At 39.7% G+C, this 18,931-nt stretch overlaps 1 protein-coding gene across 8 annotated transcripts in view; it reads left to right on the top strand.

Annotated features, from left to right (window-relative positions):
- Positions 1-15,560, top strand: part of OBSL1 (obscurin like cytoskeletal adaptor 1) — a 320,332-nt gene extending 304,772 nt beyond the window's left edge. For all 8 annotated transcript variants that reach the window (XM_053698211.1, XM_053698216.1, XM_053698210.1 and 5 more), the window contains 3 exons: positions 4,732-4,998; positions 6,434-6,703; positions 14,160-15,560. In XM_053698211.1, coding sequence (XP_053554186.1) covers positions 4,732-4,998; positions 6,434-6,703; positions 14,160-14,164 — 542 coding nt within the window. In that variant the 3' untranslated portion in view covers positions 14,165-15,560. The remainder of the gene's footprint in view (positions 1-4,731; positions 4,999-6,433; positions 6,704-14,159) is intronic.
- The last annotated feature ends 3,371 nt before the right edge of the window (positions 15,561-18,931 follow it).

The following is an 18,931-nucleotide window of genomic DNA, read 5'->3' as shown; positions in this document are numbered from 1 at the left end:
GTGTTTTATAAATGTAATATTCAAATTTAAATGCTACATTCAAATTTGAATATCACATTGGAATTTGAAATAGTATTTCTAGTCTATTACTGTGTTTTATAAATGTAATATTTGAATTTGAATGCTACATTCGAGTTCGAATGTCACATTCAAATTCGAAATAGTATTTCTAGTCTACAACTGTTTTATAAATGTAATATTCAAATTTGAATGTCACATTCTGTTGGCTGATTGGAATAGCCAATAGAATGCAAGCTCAATCCTATTGGCTGATTGGATCAGCCAATAGGATGAAAGCTCAATCCTATTGGCTGATTGCAACAGCCATAGGATTTTTTCCACCTTAATTCCGATTGGCTGATAGAATTCAGCCAATCGGAATCTAAGGGACGCCATCTTGGATGACGTCATTTAAAGGGAAACTTCATTGTTCAGAAGACGTCATCAGAAGAGGATGTTCCGCGCCGGATGTCTTGAAGATGGAGCAGCTCCTCGCCGGATGGTTGAAGATAGAAGATGCCGTCTGGATGAAGACTTCTGCCCGATTGGATGAAGATTTCGGCCTGCTTGGATGAAGACTTCTGCCGGCTTCGCTGAGGACTTCTGCTGTTTCGTTGTGGATGGATGTCCGGTCTTCAAAAACTGTAAGTGGATCTTCGGGGGTTAGTGTTAGGTTTTTTAAGGGTTTATTGGGTGGGTTTTGTTTTTAGGTTAGGGACTTTGGGCGGAAAAAGAGCTAAATGCCCTTTTAAGGGCAATGCCCATCCAAATGCCCTTTTCAGGGCAATGGGGAGCTTATGTTTTTTAGATAGGGTTTTATTTGGGGGGTTGGTTGTGTGTATGGTGGGTTTTACTGTTGGGGGTTTGTTTGTATTTTTATTTACAGGTAAAAAAGCTGATTTCTTAGGGGCAATGCCCCGCAAAAGGCCCTTTTAAGGGCTATTGGTAGTTTATTGTAGGCTAGGGTTTTTTTATTTTGGGGGGGGCTTTTTTATTTTGATAGGGCTATTAGATTAGGTGTAATTAGTTAAAATATTTGATCATTTCTTTTTTATTTTGTGTAACTTAGTGTTTGTTATTTTGTGTAACTTAGTGTTTGTTATTTTTTTGTAACTTAGTAATTCTTTATAGTATATTTAAATAACTTGTGTAGGGTTAGGTTTTTAAATATGTAATATAGTCAATTTAATTTGTAGTTTAATGTAATTTTAGTATAATAGTTAGTGTAGGTTAATTAATTGTTTAATATAGTTTAATGTAATTTTAGTATAATAGTTAGTGTAGGTTAATTAATAGTTTAATATAGTTTAATGTAATTTTAGTATAATAGATAGGGTAGGTAATTAGTAGTTTAATATAGTTTATTTTAATTCTAAAGGTAAGTTTAAATTTATTATAAGATAGGGATAAGTTAATATTTAATGTAAAGTTAGCGGGTTGTTAGGTTTAGGGGTTAATAGCTTAATTTAGCTTATGGCGATGTGGGGGGCTGGCGGTTTAGGGGTTAATGGGTTTAGTAAGTGGTAGTGATGTGGGAGGCCAGGGGTTTAGGGGGTTAATACATTTATTTAGTTGCGGTGGGCTCCGGGAGCGGCGGGATAGGGGTTAATAACTTTATTTAGTTGCGGTGGGCTCCAGGAGCGGCGGGATAGGGGTTAATAACTTTATTTAGTTGCGGTGGGCTCTGAGAGCGGCGGGATAGGGGTTAATAACTTTATTTAGTTGCGGTGGCTCCAGGAGCGGCGGGATAGGGGTTAATACATGTATTTAGTTGCGGTGGGCTCCGGGAGCGGCGGGATAGGGGTTAAGCATTTTAGTATAGTGGCGGTGTTTACTGACATGATATAAATAAAGTTGGTAAAAAAAGCCGAATAGCAGCGAGATCGATGACTGTTAGTTAACAACAGTCCGCTGCTCATTGCCCTGTACTTGGTGGCGGCTTTTTGACAGCTTTTTTGATAAATAAGGAGAGCATATTCAGGTCCGCGGCCGCGATGTTAGGCGAATGTATTGGTGCCGGTGAATGCAGCATAGTTGACGGCCTCTCTTTATTTTACAGGTAATTTTGTAATTATTTTAACTAGGTAGCTATTAAATAGTAAATAACTATTTAATAGCTATTGTACCTGGTTAAAATGCGAGCTCAATCTGATTGGCTGATCGGATCAGCCAATCGGATTGAACTTGAATCTGATTGGCTGATTCCATCAGCCAATCAGAATTTTCCTACCTTAATTCCGATTGGCTGATAGAATCCTATCAGCCAATCGGAATTCGAGGGACGCCATCTTGGATGACGTCCCTTAAAGGAACCGTCATTCGTCGGGAAGTCGTCGGTGAAGATGGATGTTCCACGTCGGCGGGATGACCATGGATCCGGAAGAAAGAAGATTGAAGATGCCGCTTGATAGAAGACTTCAGCCCGATCATGGACCTCTTCAGCTCCCGCTTGGATGAAGACTTCAGCCGGATCATGGACATCTTCAGCCCCCCGCTTGGGCTTGGATCAAGACATCGGAGGCTCTTCTGGACTGATCGGTGGACCCGGTGTGGTGAAGACAAGGTAGGGAGATCTTCAGGGGCTTAGTGTTAGGTTTATTTAAGGGGGGTTTGGGTTAGATTAGGGGTATGTGGGTGGTGGGTTGTAATGTTGGGGGGGGGTATTGTATGTTTTTTTTTACAGGCAAAAGAGCTGAATTCTTTGGGGCATGCCCCGCAAAGGTCCCTTTTAAGGGCTGGTAAGGTAAAAGAGCTTTTCTATTTTAATTTTAGAATAGGGTAGGGCATTTTTTTTATTTTGGGGGTCTTTGTTATTTTATTAGGGGGCTTAGAGTAGGTGTAATTAGTTTAAAATTGTTGTAATATTTTTCTAATGTTTGTAAATATTTTTTTATTTTTTGTAACTTAGTTCTTTTTTATTTTTTGTACTTTAGTTAGTTTATTTAATTGTATTTATTTGTAGGTATTTGTATGTAATTAATTTATTGATAGTGTAGTGCTAGGTTTAATTGTAGATAATTGTAGGTATTTTATTTAATTAATTTATTGATAGTGTAGTGTTAGGTTTAATTGTAACTTAGGTTAGGATTTATTTTACAGGTAATTTTGTAATTATTTTAACTAGGTAGCTATTAAATAGTTATTAACTATTTAATAGCTATTGTACCTGGTTAAAATAATTACAAAGTTGCCTGTAAAATAAATATTAATCCTAAAATAGCTACAATATAATTATAATTTATATTGTAGCTATATTAGGGTTTATTTTACAGATAAGTATTTAGCTTTAAATAGGAATAATTTATTTAATAAGAGTTAATTTATTTCGTTAGATTTAAATTATATTTAAGTTAGGGGGGTGTTAGGGTTAGACTTAGCTTTAGGGGTTAATACATTTATTAGAGTAGCGGTGAGGTCCTGTCGGCAGATTAGGGGTTAATAAGTGTAGGTAGGTGGAGGCGACGTTGGGGGCGGCAGATTAGGGGTTAATAAATATAATATAGGGGTTGGCGGTGTTAGGGGCAGCAGATTAGGGGTACATAGGGATATTGTAGGTGGCGGCGGTGTGCGGTCGGCAGATTAGGGGTTAAAAAATGTAATTATAGTGGCGGCGATGTGGGGGGACCTCGGTTTAGGGGTACATAGGTAGTTTATGGGTGTTAGTGTACTTTAGAGCACAGTAGTTAAGAGCTTTATGAACTGGCGTTAGTCCAGAAAGCTCTTAACTCCTGACTTTTTGCTGCGGCTGGAGTTTTGTCGTTAGATTTCTAACGCTCACTTCAGCCACGACTCTAAATACCGGCGTTAGAAAGATCCCATTGAAAAGATAGGATACGCAAATGGCGTAGGGGGATCTGCGGTATGGAAAAGTCGCGGCTGGAAAGTGAGCGTTAGACCCTTACCTACACGACTCTAAATACCAGCGGAAGCCCAAAACCAGTGTTAGGAGCCTCTATCGCTGGTTTTGACGGCTAACGCCAAACTCTACATCTAGGCCTATATGTATTAAGTTATTTTGTTCTTTAAAGGGTTATAAAACTTTAACTATTAACATCAAGCAAGTAAAACCCACTTACTTTTCATCGAAAAAGATCTTCTTAATATTAAAAATATTGTTTAATCCATCTTAATTTTTCCTATCAAACGACAGTCGTACAAAGAATGCTGCACCAATTGAAAATCATGCAGCCAATCATATTGCCAGATTAAATGACAGATTAGCATATTTAGGAGGCTAGATCGCACTCCTAAACATGTGCACTAGGGGACAGATAGAATTGTGTGTGCAGGAGTTTTAGACAGTACAATCTGACATCACCCAGCATTATCACTTGTGTCTGTAACACTGATGCAATTCTATGGGTGTTTTCTTTCAATAAGGGTGACAATGTCACAGCCTCTCAATGCTTCTGCATCGGTCAGTGTGCAATTCTTGCTTGTCCTGTCTAGGTTTTCCACCATAATAGGACCATAATGAGCCACACAGTGGGTTTGGAAATAGCTTGATTTTAAAAACAAAAATGCCGCAAAAAGAGAATGAAGAGATAACTGAAGGTAATAATATTTTTTATACTTTCCAATAATGGTTCATGTCCCTTTAAACATATTCAGTCTTTATGGAACACCACAGTGAGTGCCAATTACAGCAGTGGTTCGAACCCCGTTCCCTCATGTTTATCATCCTTTTCTTTATGTCTTAAATATTAATGTCTTTCTTTCCTTGAATTCTAGAGCTCCCTGTTCGGATAGTGAAGGCTCTTAGAGACAAAACTGCATTACAGGGTCATCGAGTGATACTTGAGTGTAAGGTCAACCCGCCGAGAGCTAAGGTGACTTGGTTACGTGGTGGAAGGGAGATTCAGCATTCTTCAAAATATCAGATATGTGTTGAAGATGCTTTTCGTCAACTTATCATTAGTGATGTGACGCCAGAAGATGAGGATGTATATACTGTCAGCACAACAGGAGGGCAGAGCTCAGCACGTGTTTTTGTGGAGGGTAAGGCAGCCAAGAAATAACACGTATGGTAGTAGAATGTTAGATAAAGGTTGAGTGGCAAAGACAGAGAGATGGAGAGTAGCAGAAAAGTATTATTGGTTTAGTTGGTTTTTTTTTTTAGAACTTTTATTTTTAATTAATAAAAGTGATAGTCTTCATTAGTATATTAATCAGTGTGAAAATCAATAAATGTTCCTCCATACACAGTTAACCATTTTACTTTTTTTTATTTGATAAACTTTAAGTAATAAGAAAGGACTTGGTTCAAAAAGGAAGTAATGTTAAAGAGACATTAATAAAACCCCTCCACAACAATTTTAATCATAGCAAATAATCATTATATTTTGTCTTACCCTAGTAAATATTTATTGTCCTAAGCATGGAATGGACAGAACTGATCACTCCCCTTTTACCAGCTTATGGTGACTCCTCTTACTGGTCCCTTTCTTCTCTTTTCATCGAAAGCAGTGAAGTGGTTTTTGCTTTATTTCTTACACCATTGCTACCCCTTTATAGAAGCCCAGGGTTGATTACTCTGTTCTTTCTTTTTCTATAGGTCCCTGACAGAGAGTGGAGTATCTGTCACACCTTGGAAGCTGTTCCTGCCCTGCAGCTGGATCTAAAGACCGCTGCTCCATAACCCTGTCTGCCTGCTCTGAGCCACAGGCCCCTATTTATCAAAGGTCTTGCGGACCTGATCCGACAGTGCGGATCAGGTCCGCAAGACTTCGATAAATGCGGAGAGCAATACGCTCTCCGCATTTAACATTGCACCAGTAGCTCACAAGAGCTGCTGGTGCAACGCCGCCCCCTGCTGACTCGCGGCCAATTGGCCGCCATGAGGGAGGTGTCAATCAACCCGATCGTACTCGATCGGGTTGATTTCCGGCGATGTCTGTCCGTCTGCTCAGAGCAGGTGGACAGGGTTAAGGAGCAGCGGTCTTTAGACTGCTGCTTCATAACGTGTTTCTGGCGAGTCTGAAGACTCGCCAGAAACACAGCCCTTCAAGCTCCGTACAGAGCTTGATAAATATGGGCCATAAGACCTAGTTATACTTACCAGGATACCTTCCTTTGTTTTTCATTCATATTATGGATATTCACTTAGAATAGAATGAGTCAGTTAAAATGGGTGTAATTTCTGTCCATTTACACAGAGGAATATTAGGGTTACATTTAAACTACCATGGGGGATGGGGTTTGCAACAATTACAGTTCAACAATGATGGGGAGGATGGGGTCAGTGGTGATTAAAGTTAAACAGCAGTGAGAGAGTGTACTAATGTTTCTCATACATCCCTCATGCTCATAATCCCACAAATGTTTTTTATAGCCTGTTGTTCCTTCTTTCTTTACCAGACTCTAAGGTCCTTCTTCACTCCATTGTTTTAGCGGGCCTGACTATCTTTAAATCTTTGTTTCCCATTTTTCTTAGGTCTGGCCATCCAACTCCTTAGAGGCCTGAGTGATGTAAGGGTGACGGCACCTGATGATGCTTGTTTTGAATGTGAGGTGTCTGTTCCACTTTCTCGTCCTCCTCAGTGGAGTATAAAAGGGATAATTTTATGTGCCGGACCAGATGTGATCATGGAGACTAGAGGAACTCATTACAGGCTCATCCTGAAAAATACACAGGCTAAAATGTCTGGAAATGTGAGGTTTACAGCAGGAAAAACACGCTCAGAAGCCAAGCTCACTGTGCAAGGTACTGGTGTTATGCATTAGTAAAGTCTGTGATCACAAATCACCCAGACCCACTGACAGTAGACAAATACAGCCAAAACTGATTTAACCTCATTTTTGTATTAATAGCTTTTGAGGGTTTTGTTGCAAATTTAAGGGTTGTTACTGGCAGAATAAAGAGGTTTACATACAAAAATGAAGGAGAATGAAACACCTATACAGCACCTATATGTCTATCACTATCAATATTTCAATACTTTCCTATACAAAAGTAGTGAGTGAGTGAACTTTTATGTTTAATGTCATTATATACAGGCATACTGAATGTGCAAAATAGGAACAAATAGCTCACATAAATAATGTATAGTTAATTATTCAAACTCTGTGACATAATAGTATTTAGCAAAATTATGGTCCACAATTTTTTTTTTCATGATCTAATTAATTTTCCGCCATTTAAAATCTGGAGTGCAGTTTCTTATTTGAGCTGTTTATTTGGTATGTGGGGAAGACTGGTGTACTTGCACTGATGAAGGACCTTGTGGATTTTGTTTTATACATATTTCTTTAATATGGCATGGACAGTCCACGATTCATTCCAATTACTAGTGGGATATTCAACTTCTGGCCAGCAGGAGGAGGCAGAGAGCACCCCAGCAGAACTGTTGTTTCACTTCCCTTACCCATAATCCCCAGTCATTCTCTTTGCCTCTGTCAAGGGAGGATGTGCGAAGATTGTGTCTGAAGATATTTAATCCTTTTATGGGTACTTTTCCCTGCAAGCAAGGATTGAGGCTATGCTGTGTCCATGTCAATCTCTTTACTAAGAGTAATGGTGGCTATTAGCAGTTAGAAAGCGGTGAAGTGGTTTTTGCTTTATTTCTTACACCATTGCTACCCCTTTATAAAAGCCCAGGGTTGATTACTCTGTTCTTTCTTTTTCTATAGGTCCCTGACAGAGAGTGGAGTATCTGTCACACCTTGGAAGCTGTTCCTGCCCTGCAGCTGGATCCACACGTAAGTGCCATTGCCTTCTAGGTACTGAAGGACAGCACTTTGGAGGTTAATTCCTCTAGTGGGTCAACATCTGGGACAAAATGTAGCCTTATATATGCGGTTAACATTTAGGCAGTATTGCAAGAACTGGTGTATGTGAGAGGCTAAGGGGTTAATAATGTTCCCCTTAGAGAGACTGGCTGAAAGAGTCTCCTTGTCAGTTACTAGTGGAGACTCCGATCCCGGTGCAGTAAGACTCCTCAGCTAGACTGAGGCAGTGGCGTAGCGTGGGGGGGGCAACAGGGGCGGTTGCCCCGGGCGCATAATTCTGAGGGGCGCTTCCAGCCTCAACTTAGCAAAGGGAAGAAGGGAGGCTAAAAATTCTGACAGGCCCCCAGCTCTGTTCTGCGACCCGTCAGGAATGTGGTGATGCCGCGACTAAGGTAAGGTGTCAGGACCAGACTTACTTATAGCCCTGTTTTTGCCTGATACTAGCAACATGCAAAATGCAGCTTAATTACGGTTCTATTATTACCCAACAATTAAGTTCCCTTCCAACAAAAGACCCAGAGCCAGAATGCCATGCATTGCCTGGGGCACTTTTTAAGGATCTCTAAGCAGAGGTGGGGGGAGGAATCCTTAAAAAGTGCAATAAATCTCTTTCAAACCCGTGGCACTGGTGGCAGCATGGCTGGGCTCTGCCTTTCTGTTAACCCCAGTTACCTAGTTAGTGGGATGGTGGGGTGATCAGAGACCATAGTTTCATGTTTGACTGGATTCTGATTACAACTTACGCCATCTTGTCCTTGCACAAAAAAAGTATATTTGTGACAGTTGACAAAAATGAGGCCTTGTTTCCTGTATTTGATTTTTCCCCTCCATGATCTTCCTAGGGCAGAAGTAGATTTAGGGATTTGTGTGCTGTCTGGCACCATGATTGTGCTGCTCACCAGGCATTTCACTGTGTTTGTCTCCTATCAAAGAAGTCCTATGAATTCACCATCTTGAATCTATTTCTTGCTGGACTCCTGAGGTGTGGACTTTTACCGATTTTTAGGGTTTGGGTGCTCATTGCCTTTTTTATTTACATTAAACCCACCCTTACTGCATTTAAAGTAAAAAAAATAACTATAATTTGTGTTAGTAAATAAATTTAACAGCACCCCCCTAAATACCATACACCCTCCCCCCATATATGTATGTAATGCTGGGTTGTCTGTCCCATGCCCCTTTTATATTGATTACTTACAATTGTTATATTTATTAAGGTACAATATATACCCCACTTTTATATGTCATTGGCACCCAAAAGACAGTCTGCCCAGCAGGGACAACCTTATGTAACAGCTGCCAACCTGTGTGTCCCCTTTTCCTCTTTTTAACGACTTACCAAAAACCTATTGCACCACATATACAATATGGGTTGCTGCAATGTGGGGGTGGGTGCACCCTGTGGTCTGCAGTATTTGTACCATGAAGTTTTACAGATCAGGACATGTCACCACCAGATGGGGGTTAAGGGGGGCTATCCACCCATGTGTAAAATGAGAATAAATCTTAAAATGTAATATGGTATATATTTGCCCAGCTCTGGAGAGCTGCAGACAGGGTTTGATCACAGGGGGATAGCACATAATGCTTGCAGGCTTCAACCACTGCCTCTTGTATTGCCAATATATTATTTTCATGGCTTTGTTTGTAAGGCGCTACTGATTAGCAGCTGCTTATGACAAGGGACATATTTTGGGGATATGGGTATCATCAGAAATAACTGTTAGTTATCCAGTAAAGATGGTTAAGGGAGCATTTTGTGGGAGAGGAGACAGTGTCCCTTGCTTTATGTGATCTACCAGGCTTGGGTCTTTGCTTGGTTTGTCCCAAATGTAAGAAGAAGCAGCATATCTAAAATGGGGTTGGGGGGGGGGGCGCAATACTTGCCTTGCCCTGGGCACTGACAACCCACGCTACGCCACTGGACTGAGGTATAGAGGTGTGAGAATTTTTTTTAATTTTTTTTTAACTTTTTTCTTTTTGCTGCAGAAAAGTGTTTGTGGCTGCTCTATATACCATACTACATTAGGGGGTCGATATATCTTTTTAAAATTTGGGAATTAGCTCTGTTATTATGGACACAGACCAAAATGCATCTATTTCACTTGACAAATGTTTGCTTTGTCTGGAGGCTCAGGTTGTGCCCCCTGTGCAAATTTGCGCCACATGCTTATCTAAGAGTTTGAAGTTTAAAGATAAATTACTCCCTTCTGAGCCATATCCTGAGTCTCTCAGGATAATGCTGTTCATGATATGCCTCAGCTTTCTTCTCAAACATCCCAAGCCTTAATAGTTTTACATACAGTGCCTTGCAGTTCCTCTCAACCTCCTGGGGGTTTATTTGCCAGGAGATTTTGCTGCGCAGATAACTGCTGCCGTTTCTACAGCTTTCCCTGCTAGTCTAAAAATATTTCTACTATTAAGGTTTCTGACCCCACTAAAACTGTGCTGGTCAACCTTTGTCAATTGTCTGATGAAGAGGATACCTCAGTAGCTTCTGAGGGTGAGATTTCAGACTCTGACTTTATAGGGGAAAATTCTGCAGATTCAGAAGAGGTTAATTTTAGGTTTAAATTAGAACACCTTCGATTACTTTTAACGGCGGTCCTTGCTACTTTGGATGACTCCGACTCTTTTGTTGCTAGCAACCCCAAAAAGTCTAGTAAACTTAAAGGGACACTGAAACCAATTTTTTTCTTTTGTGATTCAGATAGAGCATGCAATTTTAGGCAACTTTCTAATTTACTCCTATTATCAATTTTTCTTCGTTCTCTTGCTATCTTTATTTGAAAAAGAAGGCATCTATGCAATTTTTTTGGTTCAGACTCTGGACACCACTTGTTTATTGGATGTTGAATTTATCCACCAATCAGCAAGAACATCCCAGGTTGTTAACTAAAAATGGACCGACATCTAAACTTACATTCTTGCTTTTCAAATAAAGATACCAAGAGAATTAAGAAAATTTTATAATAGGAGTAAATTTTGAAAACTGCTTAAAATTGCATGCTCTATCTGAATCAAGAAAGAAAAAATTTGGGTTCAGTGTCCCTTTAATTATGCAGATTTATCCCATCAGGGTTATATGCAAACCAGATAAAGAGAGAGGCCTTCTTAAACTGTGTTAAGGACTTATCTTCCCTGGGATTGATTGTTCCAGTTCCCAAAGTGGAACAGGATCAAAGATTCTATTCAAATCTCTTTGTGGTTCCCAAAAAGGAGGGAACTTTCCGTCCCATCCTAGACCTTCCCTCCTTCAAGATGGAAACTATTAGTTCCATTCGTTCCTTGGTCCAAGAAGGTCAGTTCATGACAACCATAGATCTGAAGGAGGCATATCTTCATGTTCTCATCCACAGGGAACATCACCAGTTTCTGAGGTTTGCTTTTCTGAACTAACATTTCCAGTTTGTTGCCCTTCCTTTTGGCCTTGCTACGGCTCCCAGAATCTTCACAATAGTTCTGGGAACTCTTTTGGCAGTGGTCAGATCTCAGGGAATAGTGGTGGCACCTTACCTGGACGACATCTTGGCTCAAGCGTCATCTTTTCAACTAGCAAGATCTCATACAGAGATGTTATTGTCTATTCTACGCTCCCACGGGTGGAAAGTGAATCTGGAAAAGAGTTCCCTAGTACCAGATACTAGGGTGTGTTTCTTAGGAACAATTATAGATTTTCTATACATGAAAATGTTTCTGATGGATGTCAGAAAATCCAAACTTCTGGCGTTGTGCCTTTCGCTCCAGTCTTCTATTCGTCCATCAGTGTCTCAATGCATAGAGGTGATTGGTCTGATGGTTGCTTCATGGACATCATTCTCGTTGCTTGGTTTCATCTGAGACCTCTGTCAGTTATGCATGCTAAGTCAATGGAACGGAGACCACTCAGATCTATTGCAGAGGATAGATCTGTATCCTCTAACAAGAGACTTTCTCTCATGCTCTGATAGACGCTCTGCCGGTTCCTTGGAACTTCGGTCTGGCATACCTGTTTCCTCCATTTCCTCTCCTTCCATGAGCCATTGCTCGTATCAAACAAGAAAGGGCGTTTGTGATTCTAATAGCTCCTGCCTGGCCTCGCAGGATTTGGTTTGCAGATTTGGTAAAGATGTCATCTCTTCCACCTTGGAAGTTGCCAAGGACCAAATCTGAATTCTCTGAAATTGACTGCTTGTAGATTGAATGCCTAGTTTTGGCTAGGCGTGGCTTCTCTGAGGTCATGGATATCATGCTTAATTTACCATAAGGTATGGCGTAAATATATTTTTTGGTGTGAATCGAAGGATTTCTCTTGGAACAGGGTAAGGGTACCCCGAATTTTGGCTTTTCTTCAGGAGGGCCTGGAGAAGGGTTTGACAGTCAGCACTCTGAAGGGTCAAATTTCTGCACGGTCTATTCTTTTGCACAAACGTCTGGCAGATCTGCCAGACATTCAATCATTTGTTCAGGCCCTAGTCAGAATCAGGGAAAAAGCAGAAGAAAAAGTGACAGTGTACTAGCACTCTTGCAAATATCAATTAGAAGTATGTAGAATGGCAAGGAGGGTCACCTTGATTCAGGTTAAAAATATAATATAACTTTTATTCTATCCAGTTAATATATACATATAAATGTATAGTGTAAATATGTACAAATGAGTGTATGTGTCTCAAAACTTAATTAAAATTGTATATAAGGGACAAATATCCACCAAAACTTGTAACAATCTATAGTTCTGAGCCCCACCCAGTTTCAATGCAAACTCATATTTGCTCAATTCTGCAGTAAATTATCTACAAAGGGTATTGACCCCATCCCCAAAATTTACTGAGTAAATGCAGTGAAGAGCAGGAGTAAGCACAGAAACTGTGTGGGGCTCAGAACTATAGATTGTTATAAGTTTTGGTGGATATTTGTCCCTTATATACAATTTTAATCTAAGTTTTAAGACACATACACTCATTTGTACATATTTACACTATACATTTATATGTATATATTAACTGGATAGAATAAAAGTTATATTTTATTTTTAACCTGAATCAAGGTGACCCTCCTTGCCATTCTACATACTTCTAATTGATATTTGCAAGAGTGCTAGTACACTGTCACTTTTTCTTCTGCTTTTTCCATGATATTACTAGACAGTTAGCACTCCCCTATTCTTTCATATGACCTATCAAATTGCTTAACATTTAGATCTGCTTGCCAGATCAATGTAATTGTATATACATATACTGCTGATAATATCAGGGGTTCCTCTTAATTGGTGAACATCCCAATTTTCTCTATATGTTTTACCTAGTCAGAATCAGGCCTGTTGCTTCTTCTTGGAACCTTAATCTTGTTCTTAAAAAATTTCAGCAGGCTCCGTTTGAGCCGATTCATTCTGTTGATATTAAATTGTTATCTTGGAAAGTTTTGTTTCTTCTTGCTATTTCTTCTGCTCACAGAGTTTACGAACTTTCGGCACTGCAGTGTGATTCCCCTTACCTTATTTTTCATGCGGATAAGGCAGTCCTTCATACTAAGCTGGGATCGAAATATCAATCAAGAAATTGTTCCTTCCTTTTGTCCTAATCCTTATTCTCAGAAGGAACGCCTGTTGCACAACCTGGACGTTGTGCGTGCTTTCAAATTTTACCTTCAAGCAACTAAAGATTTTTGGCAATCTTCTGTCCTGAAGGCCACTTCTACTTCTCTTTCTATCTAGTTGAGAAGCCTTATCTGGTTAGCTTATGAGACAACAGCCTCCTCAGAGAATTACGGCTCATTCCACTAGGGCGGTCTCCTCTTCCTGGGCTTTCAAAAATGAAGCTTCTGTGCAGCAAATTTGCAAGGCTGCCACCTGGTCCTCATTGCATACTTTTTCCAAATTCTACAAATTTAATACTTTGGCCTCAGCTGAGGCTTCTTTTGGGAGAAAAGTTCTTCAAGCAGCCTCTCCCTTTCATTTTGTATCCTCTAGCTTGAGTATTAGTTCCCACTAGTAATTGGAATGAATCGTGGACTCTCCATGCCATAGGATGGAAAACAAAATGTATGCTTACCTAATCAATTTCTTTCTTTCTGGGCATGGAGAGCCCTTATTTAAATAATGATGACTGTATTTTTGTACATACCTCAGGCACCTCTACACCCTTGTGTTATATTCTTTTTCCATTTTCCTTCAGCCGAATGACTGGGGATTATGGGTAAGGGAAGTGACACTTAACAGCTCTGCTGGGGTGCTCTTTGCCTCCTCCTGCTGGCCAGGAGTTGAATATCCCACTAGTAATTGGAATGAATATTGGACTCTCCATGCCCGTAAAGAAATACATTTATTAGGTAAGCATACATTTTGTTTTCTAATAGTTTTAGTTAGCAGACCCAGCGACTCTCTACATGAATATACTGTATATATGGTATTTGCATTATTGCTAAGTAACAATGCTCTTCTCTTTTTATTTTAGAATAAGTGGAAAATAACGTGTGTACTTTGCAAGACTAAGGATCAAGATATGTCTGTTCTTCCTGTTAATGCAGCACATCCAAAGTTCCTTTTCCCCCATGATCCTCCTTGTGTTAGACTGAGACAACCTCTTCTTATGTCTAACCCACTGATAATTTGGTAGAGCTGGGCTCATACCAATGAAAATATGGCTGGATTTAAGCAAAACTAAGTTATTACACTTGTATTTCAAATCTTAATAAATGCAGCACAAAGTATTTATTAATTGTAATAATGACTGTATCCGGCCACTGTCTCCAAGAGCATAAAATGGAGAAAGGTAGAGAGAATGTGAAATAAATTAATATATCCAAGTGAAAAAAAAATAAGAACTTGAAAAAAGGATATAAAGAATAAAAGAATAAAAAGGTGTTTTAAATGAGATTCAAGTTGATTAAGAAATGTCTGTACAGTTTGGGACAGTTTGCATTTCGAGTCTTATTGATTCAGTAGGTGCCACCACCCTTCATGTCCTACTTCTGTCTTATCAGCAGCAAAGCTCCCACCACCCCGCAGTTTGCACCAATTGCACATTTGGGAACTGTGTCCTACTGTCATTCCTGTTTTTCTCCTTCCCCTTTATATCTCATGATTTCATAAGGTAACCCCGGAACCAGCTAAGCCATGCCCACAGACTGCCACAAACCATGCCCCACTGTCACAACACCCTGTGTCCCAAGACACCTGACCACTCAGTGCTGTCGATCCTGGGCTGGAGTTAGGAGGTACGCCTGAATTAATGTTTTTTTTAATGTCTATAACATAACGTATGCCAAACATGCAGCTCACAAAATGTGGGACAGGGAACTAGATGTATGATGTCACCAGTGTCACCCCTGAAATTGTGCTCCTTATGTCTTAGCATATTCACCCACCTGGTGTGCAACTCATATGCACAACAAGCTACTCTTTCTTGCTGCACATGTTGCTATGGATATCATCATGCTCTAGTGATATTTATTTATTAATGCAGAGAGGCTGTTGTGGGGTCAAAAATATATTATGGTAGAAACATAAAAATAATATATATGATTTCTTTTTGAAGATTCCATTTTACATAAAGGACAGGGGAATAGTAATATAGGGAGATTGTAATGGGAAAACGAGAAAGAAGAAGGTTCAAAATAAAACTGCAAAGTGAAAATAGGTAATAAAATAAAGAATGTAAAAAATGTGAGAAGTGCATAGGGATGTGAATTTTTGAACATATGCAGCATGTTTGTATTCACTACAGTTTGTTTTCACCAGTCCCAGCCCCCACAAGCTTCTTTGTGTCCGGCGCTACTGCTTTAACCTAATGTTAGTACCAGCTGTTTACATCTTTTTTTCTGCCATTATCAATAAAGTTTTTTTCTCACTCTGACATTTGTGTGTTGTTTACTTGGAACAAGGATAGTTTCCTGTATCGTGTAAATGGCAAATAATCACCACCTGCTAGTAACAGCGCAGCCTAAGCCTTTCTTATTATGGGAAAGAGGACAATATCTGATAAGGGAATATCACATTCCAGGCACAACTAACTGGGTTTAAGAAAAAATGTGCAGATGACATCCACATTATTAACAAGCTAGAAATACACTGTTATCTTCATGATTCTATAAAGTGGAAGTTTAAGATGCAAGGTCATCAGAAACTGAAGAATACTGAAAGAGATAATATACTGCTGCTATAATTAATGCAGAAAATTCATTTATCAAAAAAGTGGGAGATATAGCAAATGTAAAGTATATTTTAAAGAAGCGTTAAAGTATTTTTATATATGTTAATTAAAAAATTGAATTGCAAAAAGTTTTACAGGAATTTAAAACTTATGGTTTTAGCAAAATTTCCAGCTTTTACTACATTATTGCAGTGCCAGGATAAATGCTTTGCTGTGTCCACTCCACTGGTGTATATAGCTTCTGAGCACTTGCAAATCTGCTGCCCCTCACCCCCCCCCCCCCCCCCCACACACACACACACAACCAAGCAACAATTGTAGCTCCTATTTCTCTTGTTAAGTGTATCCAGTCCACGGATCATCCATTACTTATGGAATATATTCTCCTTCCCAACAGGAAGCTGCAAGAGTCCACCCACAGCAAAGCTGCTATATAGCTCCTCCCCTAACTGCCATATTCAGTCATTCTCTTGCAAGCCTCAACATAGATAGGAGGTTGTGAGAGTCTGTGGTGCTTTCTACTTAGTTTATTCTTCAATCAAAAGTTTGTTATTTTTAAATGGCACCGGAGTGTGCTGTTTATCTCAGGCAGTATTTGGAAGAAGAATCTGCCTGCGTTTTTCTATGATCTTAGCAGACGTAACTAAGATCCATTTGCTGTTCTCACACATTCTGAGGAGTGAGGTACTTCAGAGGGGGAATGGCGTGCAGGTTTTCCTGCAGATAAGGTATGTGCAGTAAAATATTTTTCTAGGAATGGAATTGACTAAGAAAATACTGCTGATACCCAAGTAATGTAAGTAAAGCCTTAAATGCAGCGATAGCGACTGGTATCAGGCTTATTAATAGAGATACATACTCTTGTAAAAATGTGTTTTAAAACGTTTGCTGGCATGTTTAATCGTTTTTTAACATATGTTTGGTGATAAAACTTATTGGGGCCTAAGTTTTTTCCACATGGCTGGCTTAAATTTTGCATAGAAACAGTTTCCTGAGGCTTTCCACTGTTATAGTATAAAAGTTACAGTTGGTGCAGTTAAAATTACAAACAGTGACATTCAGCTTCCCTCAGCAGTCCCCTGCATGCTATAGGACATCTCTGAAGGGCTCAAAAGGGCTTCAAAAGTAGGAGCTGTTATGACTGTTTAAAACATATTTTTCGTTTTGTTAATCTGTTTTTTGTATTAAGGGGTTAATCATCCATTTGCAAGTGGGTGCAATGCTCTGCTAACTTGTTACATACACTGTAAAAATTTTGTTAGTTTAACTGCCTTTTTTCACTGTTATTTCAAATTTTGGCAAAATTTGTTTCTCTTAAAGGCACAGTAACGTTTTATATATTTGCTTGTTAACTTGATTTAAAGTGTTTTCCAAGCTTACTAGTCTCATTATTAGTCTGTTCTAACATGTCTGACATAGAGGAAGCTCTGTGTTCATTATGTTTTAAAGCCATGGTGGAACCCCATCTTAGAATGTGTACCAGATGTACTGATTTCATGTTAAACAATAAAGATCATTTTTTGTCTTTAAAAACATTAACACCAGAGGATTCTGTCGTGGGGGTAGTTATGCCGACTAACTCTCCCCACGTGTCAGACCTTTTGACTCCCGCTTTAGGGACTCACGCTCAAATGGCGCCAAGTACATCAAGGGCACCCATAGCGTTTCTTTACCAGGGGATTCTGTCGAGGGGAAAGTTATGCCGACTAACTCTCCCCACGTGTCAGACCCTTCGACTCCCGCTTCAGGGACTCACGCTCAAATGGCGCCAAGTACATCAAGGGCGCCCATAGCGTTTATTTTACAAGACATGGCAAAGGTGGTGAATAATATTCTGGCAGCAGTATTAGTCAGACTACCTGAAATTAAAGGAAAGCAGTTAGCTCTGGGGGTAGATACAGAGCATACAGACGCTTTAAGAACCATGTATGATACTACCTCACAATATGCTTAGTCTGTGGGTGATTTTTTTTTTGACTCAGGGAAGATGATTTAACCTGATTCTGATATTTCTACATTTAAAATTTATGCTTGAGAACCTCCACTTGTTGCTCAGGGAGGCTTTGGCTGCTCTGAATGAATGTGTACAATCGCAGGGCCAGAGAAATTGTGTAGACTGGATAAATAATATGCAGTGCCGGTGTGTACTGATGTTTTTCCAATACCTAAAGAGATTTACTAAAAAATTTTTTTTAATAAGGAATGGGATAGACCAGGTGTGCCGTTCTCTTCCCCTCCTATTTTTTAGAAGAATGTTTTCTAATAGTTACCACCACACAGGACTTCTGGCAGACAGTTCCTAAGGTGGAGAGAAGAGTTTCTACTCTAGCTAAGCGTACCACTACCTCTGACGAGGACAGTTGTGCTTTTTAGATCCAATGGATAAAAAATGTTTATTCAACAGGGTTTTATCCTGCAGCCCCTTGCATACATTGCTTCTGTCACTGCTGCTGCGGCGTTCTGGGTTGAGTCTCTTGATGAGGCTTTACAGTTAAGCGACTCCATTGGATGAATATATTTGACAAGCTTATGCTAGCCAATTCCTTTGTTTTCTGATGCCTTGTTCATTTGACTAGACTAACGGCTAAGAATTCTGTTTTTTACTATACTGGCGCGCAGAGCGCTATGGCTTATATCATGGTCAGCTGTCGTGACTTTAATAAATAAGCTACTTAACTTCCCTTCAAGGGGCAGACCCTATTCGGGCCTGGTTTGAAGGAGATTATTGCTTATATCACTGGAGGAAAAGGTCATGCCCTTCCTCAGGATAGGTCTAAATCAAGGGCAAAAAAAAAAAAAAAAAAAAGTCTAATTTTCGTACCTTTTAAAAACTTCAGGGCAGGTGTGGCATCCTCTTCCTCTAAGGCAAAACAAGAGGGAATTTTTGCTCAGTCCAAGGCGGTCTGGAGACAATCGGACCTGGAACAAAGATAAGCAGGCCAAGGAGCCTGCTGCTGCCTCTAAGGCAGCATGAAGGAACGGACCCCTATCCGGTAACGGATCCTATAGGGGGCAGACTTTCATTCTTTGCCCAGGCGTGGGCAAGAGATGCCCAGGATCCCTAGGCATTGGAA

This window comes from Bombina bombina, chromosome 1 (assembly GCF_027579735.1).
Source record: "Bombina bombina isolate aBomBom1 chromosome 1, aBomBom1.pri, whole genome shotgun sequence".
In the NCBI taxonomy this organism is placed as follows: domain Eukaryota; kingdom Metazoa; phylum Chordata; class Amphibia; order Anura; family Bombinatoridae; genus Bombina; species Bombina bombina.
This window is presented reverse-complemented; position numbering and strand designations above follow the sequence as displayed.